The sequence below is a fragment of the Cryptomeria japonica genome, chromosome 4, assembly GCF_030272615.1.
Source record: "Cryptomeria japonica chromosome 4, Sugi_1.0, whole genome shotgun sequence".
NCBI classification, from domain to species: Eukaryota; Viridiplantae; Streptophyta; class Pinopsida; order Cupressales; family Cupressaceae; genus Cryptomeria; species Cryptomeria japonica.
Window position 1 is genome coordinate 111,030,775 of NC_081408.1, and position 10,423 is coordinate 111,041,197.

General features: G+C 35.6%; 1 protein-coding gene across 1 annotated transcript in view; it reads right to left on the reverse strand.

Moving 5' to 3' along the window:
• Positions 1-5,834, reverse strand: part of LOC131046151 (uncharacterized) — a 63,788-nt gene extending 57,954 nt beyond the window's left edge. The window contains exons 1-2 of the mRNA XM_057979823.2: positions 5,208-5,834; positions 3,873-3,954 (exon numbers count right to left, since the gene is read on the reverse strand). Coding sequence (XP_057835806.2) covers positions 3,873-3,954; positions 5,208-5,652 — 527 coding nt within the window. The 5' untranslated portion in view covers positions 5,653-5,834. The remainder of the gene's footprint in view (positions 1-3,872; positions 3,955-5,207) is intronic.
• Between the last annotated feature and the right edge of the window lie 4,589 nt (positions 5,835-10,423).

Here is a 10,423-nt window from a genome sequence, read left to right on the forward strand (position 1 = left end):
AATGCAACCCCTACAGCAGTTTGATCCCTTTAATTTGTGCAAAGACAGAGTAATAGCTCCCAAAATGGTATGGCTGCCTTTTCCAATGCTGGCTAATTCACCTTAACCCAAGATCGATATTTCTAAGGCTCCTCCTCAATCAAATCGAACCAAACTCAATGCAAAGGTACGGCTGTATTGCTTGCTGATGTACAGCCTGCTGTGAATGATAATATTATGAAATTTTATTGATCAAAAACCTGCTCTTCAAGCTGCTCATGAAACTCCTTAAATTCAACTCTAAATTCTTGCCCAATAAGCACAATCTTGGCCTCTGTGTGAAGCCAACTGATTAGCAATCCTCAGCTGAATATTACACAACATCAGATAGATGCTGCAGTGAAGGAGCTACGCTCTCCAATGCCCAATTATCTTGAAATTTGCAAAAACCCTTGGTCTCTTCAGGCCCCAATGCTCTCCAATAAACAAGTTTCGAGAAAATAATCACATAATGAATTCGATTTCATTTGCAAAGCCTTATATCTCCTCATGAGGCTCGATTTCCTCCAAAAAGCATTTAAAATGTTATTACATTGAAACTTAGGAAATCATTTTAATTTCTCAATAATATTGGACCCCATAATTAATTGTAATAATGGCCCCCCTTCGATGATGATTCGACCCTCAACTAAAGTGAAATTATAAAGTTAAATTATAACTTTATAATAGGCCATTTAATGATTTAATATTAATTTGGCCACTAAAATATTAAAAACTCCCAAAATACTTAACATTTTGTTATGTCGTCTGAAACGGGAGTCCATCTTGCTTTTCCCAGTGTGACCATATTCTCTTTCTAAAAATAGAAAGGTCCCCCCTCTATCAAATTCTGGCTTACTATAAATAGTAAGTATGGCAAATGTATAGCAAATGAGGTCCAAATGACACCAAAAGAAAGCCAAACCATAGCATGCTGAACCCTGGAGAAGATGCCAACTGAATGAGACCCTCTGTCCCTCCTCGTTAGCCTACAAGGGTCAGAATTATAGGCTAATCTACCTAATATGGATGACTAATTGGAAGGGGAGAATACAAGGTGACTACACAAGAAGCATTCACTTATACAAAGATAAGATCCACAACACTAAGAGCATGAAAAAAATCACAAAGAAAGAGTTTCAAAAGAATAAAGAAGCAGCTAGGATATCAAGGGTGCATTCCAAGGCAATATCAAAGTCCAAAACTAAGAAGAAGTCAATAGCTACACCTTGCATCGATAAATTTGAAAGGATAGTTTCAGAAGAATTAGTCAAAGTTAGAAGATCATCATCATCACTACTGAAGCTATATAATGTTGAGTATCAAGAGATATTGCTCAACACTCATTCATGATGATCTACCAAGTCTACAAGCTAGATGAGATGGCGTCCAAGTCATCATCGTAGTCATCGTCTCATCAATCAAAGGAGTTCCACATTAGCACATCCGGATTCAATAAACCAAGCTCATCATATGGAGCACAGACTTCAAGACACCTACTCCAGTTTTCTATTGGTTCACATTCAGTATTGAACCTGAATGTAATTATTTCATTGGCTAAGAAGAGTTTGTTGTAACAAACCCTAATTAGGGTTTCATTGTAAAATCTTGGCCATTGATTGGGTTTGATCCTGGCCATTCATTGTAATGGGCTCTCTATATAAAGCTCAAGCTCTTCATTTGTAAAGGTTAATAGTGAATAGTTAATAGTAATAGAAGAGTTAGTAGCTCAAGAATAGTTTAGTAGAAGTTAGAAATTAGAATAGATTAGGAGAAGAAGAAATTGTTGCTAAGGCTTGTAAATAGAAGTACTCTTTTCATTGAAGATATATTGAAATGTATTATTTCAACAAGCTACATGGTTTCTATTTATCATTTGCTTTCGTGTTGGTTAGATTGAATGGAGGAATTTGTTGAATGCATTCGTGTGGAATTCGTTTAGTCCATACCACTAGCCTCTTGCTGATTGTAAGTGTGCCTTGCATGGTCAACTGGCATTATATGAGATTAACTTCAAATCGTTATACATCCATTGTTTATGCATTAACTTGAATGGTAATCAATGTTTGAGGATAATCATTTGAACATCTTTGAATTGCACCTTAGAAGATTGCACTGAGCTTGTGTCAAATTGTTCAGTTTGATGGTGAGACCTCGCCTAGTAGGATTCCATCGAATCATTCGCTCTTCTCTTGCATTCTTAAGGAGTAACTTAGTCTTCCTAAATCCCATGCCTTTTGCTCTTTCTTTATTCTCCCAGCAAATAGTTAGGTTCTAAGTTCCAACGATTCAAGCATTCAACAATCCAACGTAAGTACCCCTCATGATTCCAGCATAATCACATCAAACCAACGAGCTTATCCGCATGTCGTGACCCAACATACAAGAACCTTGGAGTTATCTCAAGTGATCCTTAAGCGAATCTTCAGCATTTGAGAAACTTTGTTCAAGAGAGGATAAGATACTTTTGGGTATTTTATTCTGTGTTCGCATGTGCATGAAAAACACATCAACACATACACAGATGCTGATTGGGGTGGCTCAGTTGATGACCAGAAGAGCACAAGCGGAGGTGCCTTCTTCCTTGGTAAGTATTTGGTTTCTTGGCACAGTAAAAAGAAAGCTTTGGTTTCTCTTTCAACAGCTGAAGTAGAATACATTGCAGCAATGTCCTGCTGTACACAAGTTCTTTGGATGAAGCAAACTTTGCAAGATTTTAAGGTAGATTTCAGTCATCCCATTTCTATTTTATGTGACAACACAAGTGCAATTAACATATCTAAAAATCCAGTTTTACACTCTAGAACTAAGCACATTCCAATTAAGTATCACTTTTTGCATGAACAAGTTAGTGATCAGCAAGTGAAGCTTGAATATGTTTCTACTAAAGATCAGCTCGCAGATGTTTGTACAAAGCCCTTGCCCAGAGACACTTTTGAAAGGTTAAGACAGCAGTTAGGAGTGGTTTCACTCCATCTTTTTTGCCACATCAGTTTTTCTCATGGAAAACCCTTTCGGGTAAAAACCAAAGCACAATAATCTCATCAATATCTTAAAGCGGGCACCAACCGAGATTACAAAAACATCAGGATGGCACCAACCCTCTACTCAGCACCAACTGAGAATGACTACCAAACAAACACTTTTGAGAGCACCAACTCTCTTACAAGCAGATATTTAAAAAAATAGAACTTGCTTCAGCACTTCTTACTGGGCTAGTCTTTTGAATACAATATCTAGACTTTGATTAATGATTCTGAACATAATCTCCAAACGAATAGCAAAAGTATCATTAGACTTTTGAAGAACAAAACATCTTAAGTACAGCCCTCCGCATACAGATTTCTGCACACCACATTCAACTTAGTATATCAATCACAGCTCCACAGATAAGTATTTGAAATGTTTGAACATTCACTTATTTTAATTGCATTTCAAGGTTCAACTTTCTACCATTTCTACTGTGAAGCCATGTTTTGAAGTGCTTTGAATGAAAATATTGCTCAACAGATCTTTTAAAATTGGTATCTTATATACATCACCCACCTAGGTACTAACTGTGAAGATTCCAAAAAGCTTTATATATGTTAATTCCTTGCTTAACTTCCTAATAACATTAATACAGTTTGCACTGCATTATCAAATAGAGTATAAGATAAAATTGGTATCTTATATACATCACCCACCTAGGTACTAACTGTGAAGATTCCAAAAAGCTTTATATATGTTAATTCCTTGCTTAACTTCCTAATAACATTAATACAATTTGCACCGCATTATCAAATAGAGTATAAGATAGTAAATTTAGCCTCTATATAGGCAGATAAATTTACCCATCTTAGGTGAGAAGTTACCTAAGAGGTTCTTTAGTAAGCCTTGCAGAACAATTCTTGCAGTAAAAGTGAACTTCACCTTCTCTTACAAGTGCTTCTGTATCTGGAGCATGAAGTTCCACTTATTTAGATTCAACATAAATGTGGCTCTTGCATTCTAAAAAGTAGACAGAAACATAAAATTGAAGCCCCAAAATCCTTGACAAGCATACAATTACTGATAACATTTTCCACAATCCATAATATTACTTTGTGTTGTTTCTGGATTCGATTGTGAATGTAAATAAACATACACAATCAAATCCAGAAACAGCGCAAAGTAAGCATAAAATTTCACAAGAAACAAAACTTGGACTTTGAAAGATTTAGAATTCAGTTGTTATATCTGTTTTTGCTGATGGTAAACAGCTGACAGCAGTATTATGGTATATTAATTGTATAGCAATATCTAATCTAGAACACCAAAGTGTACAATCATGATAAATCTGAATTTCTATTTTACCGTCTCATTATTTAAGAAACATGAATTATAAATCTGAATTTCTATTTTAACTCCAACAATGATAACTTCCAACTTTGACAAGGGATTGTGTTGTAACTCTAATGGATGACAATCAAAAGAGTGCAATCTAGGAACCACATTGTCGCTAAGGCATCCCATAAAAATGATTATGGATTACATATCCCCCTCACCAAATAAGACAGCCTTTAATTGCCATAGATTCCCACGAACGTGAGGTGACTGTGGTCTAACAACTACGGAATACAACCAAGTGTAACCCTAGTTTAAATATCTCAAGAATGCAGTCCAAGCTTACGCCACTTCGCATTACAAGGAAGTCTAAAAGATTCCTTCAATAGCCCCTCAAAACAACAGGGCGGCCGATAACTTCTGGTAGTTTACAACAAAAATGTAGTGAGGCTGTGCTTTAATAAATATTAAAACGGTTAAATGTATTATGACCTAGGTTCTAAAATACAAAGATCCGGTAAAAGTTTATTCCATATCAAGAAGTTTTCATAAATGTGTTTAGTGGATTATGCCCACACTAAGAATATGAGGGTTAATACTCAAACAAACATGTGATGAGTTGCGGTTTAAAAATTTAAGAATGCAGTGAAAGTTCAACATGTGATGAGTTGCGCTTTAAAAATTTAAGAATGCTACGGCAGCCTATAATCCCCAACAAACAAGTTGCAAGGTTGTGAGGCAACAATTATGGAGTATGCTGGATTGTAACCGATGTTTACAAATCTTAGGAATGCAATAGAAGCTTACCCAAATTTTGACAAGAATAAAAATGGACTTCCATATTTTCTTAAATATAAAAAGGAAAATAACAAAGAGAAACTGACCATTATTCAGAGAAAATGATGACTGTGTCTCTTCAGAAATTCCATCAATGCTACCCAAAAGTGAAGAGAGGCTGCCCAAAAGCGGGTGATCCATAGCAAGCATGAGCACCAACTTGACCTCAATGTGATCAATCATTGCCTTGTATTGCACCGGGATGGAATGGTCGAGCACAACAGGTGGTACACGGACCCTCAGGGAATGAGAGTAAGAATACCCGTCTACATTATTAATGTTGTCCTTTGGCTCCTCCTCCCATTGTATGAGAAGTGATAGCCCGTCCAAATGGGCATAATCAGGAGGACACATAGATGCAGTTAATTGGAGGCAGTCAGCTATGGGAGATAATGAAGGGTGTATTAAGTATAAGCGAAGAATTTTTATCTGTGACAGTGCTTCCCATGAATATTGCCATTTTCGGAAATCATGAGTTCTGTTAACGGCCATTTGAAGACTACTAGGTCCGCTTTCAAAAAAAATTCACTTCATTTTGCACTTCTATCTGCATCTTTTGAATTTGGTGCCTTGGATTTTTGTATTTGTCAAGAAAAACGGTCTATATGAATGGTTATGTCGTCTGGCTTCGATTTTTGTATATGTTAAGAAAAACAGTCTATATGAATGGTTATGTCGGGATATACACACATATATAAAGCTAGCATTGGATTAGGTTAAACTCAAAGCATTTAGACTTCGCAGTCAAAAGATATAACTAGCACTTCCACTACAAGGAGGTCGAAGGATTACGTTGATAGGATACTATTTGTAAGTTAATATAAAATAGTAGAAAAGGTTAGAGAAATAAAAAAGGAAGATGATCGTATTAACATTTGTTTTTCTACAAAATTATCTATTTTCAAACAAAAGTATTCAAACCATTTACATACAGTCTTGTTTGCTATATAAAAAAAATATTTGTATTACATGTTTGGTCATGTTGAGTGTGAGAAAAGCCTTTTGGTTATTTTTTTATTTTGTTCATGCGCATTGAAACAAGAAGTTAGTGGATTTGTAGGAGGAATGCATGGATGGTGTTATGTAAAAGGTAAAAAATGTAGAATTGTAAAGTTTTGCAAAGTAAAAAAAGGAAGCATTAAGCATTTGACGTAGCAATTTATGAATATCAAGCAACATCATGGACACCATGAAATTGCTAAGATAGTAGGATTTTTTTTTGTAAAGATTCTTGTATTAAGACGGTAACAAAAAGAGAAAAATTGAAAAAAAAATTTAACAAAATCTTAAATTTTAAATTGTGTACCTTTATTCATTACAGTGAGAGCTAATGTGGTCAAGACTCCTCCTTTTTCTTAATAATTGTGTATGGATTATTTTTCATTCTTGAATATCGATCATAAGATAACGGTGGTTCTATACAAAGATCCTTTATTGATTTAACTCTTGATATAACTATAAAATTTAACCCTTTCCCTTTTGTTTTACATATATCAATTGTTGCTTTGGGGAGTGTTAGTCCTTGGGATTTATGTATGGTGATCGCCCATGCCATGGATAGTGGTATTTGTCTATGATTACCAAGGGATATGGGTGTTATATGTATACTTTTTGGGTCATCTTGGTTCCAAGTTGGACCATTGTAATTATCAAATCGGACAACTACATACAAAGGTAATTCTTGGGGTTTAGAGCTAATTGTGTACGCAATATCTAGCACCTCTCCAACTGATCCATTGACAAGGCCTACTTGAATCCACAGGTTTGTTGTTAACATTGTTTGTTGGCCCCTACATGGCGTTGGAAAAATGGTATCTCAACCTTGCATTTACATGAGGTTACCATTTATAGTAAAAACATTGACAATTGCCTTTTCTTTCTCGTCTTTCCATTTGCACCCTTTGCAAGTGGAAGAAAAAGAGAATGATCTGGTAGATTCAATCAATGTTATTGTTTCCATGTGAACAGGGTGTTGTATGTGGGAGTGCAGATAGTTCAATTGTAATGTATTTTCATTTGGGTTTCTTTTGATTCAATGGAATGCTATCCTTCCAATATTTAGTGTCATAAATGAGTTATTGCAAACGACAAGCAGTATTTTTTGTAGCATACAACATGTCTCTAATGCACCTATATCATGATCTACAATGATCTCAGCCATAAATTTTTGATATGCTACTATTGCTTGTGTTTTTACATATTCATATTAACATATATAGAAATACAGGACTCTAATTTTCTTTCTGCTTTAGATGCATATTTTGCTATATATTTAAGAACAAGCGATTTTCATACAAATGGTTGACAATCCATATTAGCTCTCCATATTGAAATCATTTTTGGTCTATGTATATTCAACCTATCATCATTTTGTGTCAGGGCATATGCTTTCTTTCTAGTTTCATCACATGATAAGGAAGAGCTTGATGGAATTGAAAAGCACTAAGAGGAGGGGGTGAATCAGTGACACCAAAAATAAAACTACTTCAAACACTAACCGGTAGATGAACTTAGCAAAGCTTGTAAACACAATGCATGCAATCCAAAATGATATAACAACATCCATAATAAGTAAAACATCCACCATAACACAAGTGTTTGTACGTGGAAAACCCAAATAGGTAAAAACCATGGTGAGATGGAACTCGCAAGTTAACTATCTACAGTAATAGATAACTGACCGGTTAAGGTCTACAAAGTGCTCTGCTAGGAGCGAATCTTGTTAGAGATCCCAAAGCTTGATTAGAAGCTTATACCCTGTTAAAGGTAGTACCTTGTTAGGAGTAACCTCGGTGGAGGATTTCAGAATCCAAACTAATGGATCACTCTGTTAGAGGATTTATACATTGAAGCTTGTTAGAGCTTACCCGGTTAGGGGATTTGATTTTGTTGTAATTGTTAGAAAACAATAGGATTGGTTTGATCTATCTGAGTAGCACAATACTTGCTTGATCAGATCCTTCTAGGAATATTCAACACTACTATACAACACACTCTTCATCTTAACACTTATCACTCTTCAACAAAATCTTTCGCTCTTCATGCATGCCATCATATCAATAATGATTTACTGAGATGTCGATATATAGACATTCAGATTTCATGTCGGCCTAAGGAAATCATAACATAATTTCCTAGGTGCAATGTATCTGGACAAGTGATCATAACTCGTCACAAAAATACCGCTAAAAGTTTGTCGGTGGGATAACTCATCACGATCTATGGTAACACATCACAAAATTACTGAATATCGGTTGGAACAATCTATTACCGGTTTGAGTAAAACATATGAAACGTTATCCCTGAATCTCCTATCATGATCTCCGCTTGATCTCCATCTTTATCTTCATCTTGATGTCCACTTAGTATAACCACAGGTTGTCTCTTATGCACATACCGGTTACAGATTAACCACTAAGTATATCGGTTGACAGTGTAAACAATTAAAGTTACATCGGTAGTCAATATAATCATGTGTGTGTGTGTGTTTCATCAATGACAACATATGATGAATACATTACAATCATCATGCCAACAATCTCCCCCTTTGGCATTAATGGCAACACTTAGAAAAATTTACAGTAATACCACTAAGTGTGCAAACACAACAAATTTACATATATACTCATGCTCCCCCTTAATGCATGCACCATACAAAATTTTCAAAAACACACATACATATTTCTAATCCCCCTTTGACAACAATGCCAAATTGAAAAAGCAATATATATATATATATTCAGGCATAAGTAATTCCCATGAAAATAACATTGTAGCTCGTCTTCAATTGTGACAAAGTATTTTTCCATGACTCCAACACGTTCTCAATGTACTCGAATGTAGACATCAGTTGTGAATGGAACATCGGTTGTGAATGGAATTCTTCCATCGAGTCCAGTGTACAGGTTTCCGAAGTTGATAAGATATCTTCTGCATTGGAGTAGGCTCTCTGTAGTATGTCTACTTGTGATGTGAGTAGACTCTTGAGTTCCTTTAGAGACCAGAGTCTCTTTGCCTTCTCATTATCATAGATTTCCAAGTTGTTGTGCAAATCATCTACAGATTTGCTAAAAGCAAATATAGAGTCCTGAAGTGGGGCATATGCCTTGCATATCCTTTCTATCTCTTGCTATGTTTCTGTTTGTCTTTTTGAAATGTCAGAATAAAAGAAAGAAACACTAGAGGTGGAAGCAAGAAACTTTCCTCCCGTTTCAATAGCATTACTCTCTTTATTGTGCGATAGAGCCATTTTTCCACTATCAATATCCTTTGCCAGTTTTTCTCCATACTTCTTCTTGTGACTCTTTTCAGCATAGATTTGAGCAGCATCTTCCAATGACTTGGTTTGATTAGATGTATTTGCAACTAACTGACCAAGTTTACTAATAGGTGAAGATAGATGTGTTGTAGATGTTTCCGGTAGCAGACCAGATAAAATATCTACTACAGTCTGAATTGTCTCTGCCTCAATCATTTGCTCTTTGAGTCTCTTCTTATGCGCCCAAGATTGCATGACATTAGCGATCTTCATCATTTTCGATGCGCTCATTTTGTCCACATCAATAGGTCCCGAAATACCTAAAGAATCGTCATCATCCTCATTAAGTTGCTTTGTCGGTTCAGAGGATGCAACCTTAATGATTGATTTCTCTTGATTCTTCTTTGTTTCCTTTTCAGAAATCTATGTGACAACAATTTCCATAGACTCCTTCTGAGTATCTTGTAAGACCGGTGGAGATTGGGGTTTCTTCGGTTGTTCTGGTTCTGGTGGATTGACCACTTTTAGTTGAGTTGTCGGTTGCTCAACTAAGGTAACCTGTATATCAGTAATTTCAGGAGGCTCCATATCTGGTGCAGTGTTGTCTCTGGATATCTCAATTGAATCCTAAATTTCATCAACAACATGAATAATGGTGTCATCCTTCTTCTTGACAAGATAGACCTCATTGGCTTGAACAATCTCTTCTTCATCCATTTTCGATCGATTAACAACATCTTCCTCATTCTTAGAGGATTGGATGAGCTCTTGCATCCGTTTGATTTCACAAGCAATTCGATGGGTCTCAATTTCAATAATTGCCCTCTTTCCACTAAGTAACTTCAGTCTCCTTGCTTTTAAAGCAAATTGAATTTTATATTTATCAACTAAAACACTAATTTCATCCTTAGACAAATTCGGAAAATATTGTGAAAATGTCTCATCAATAATTTCTTTTTCCAATTTTATAGCTTCCTCCCATTTATCCAAAAGAATATTGTACAA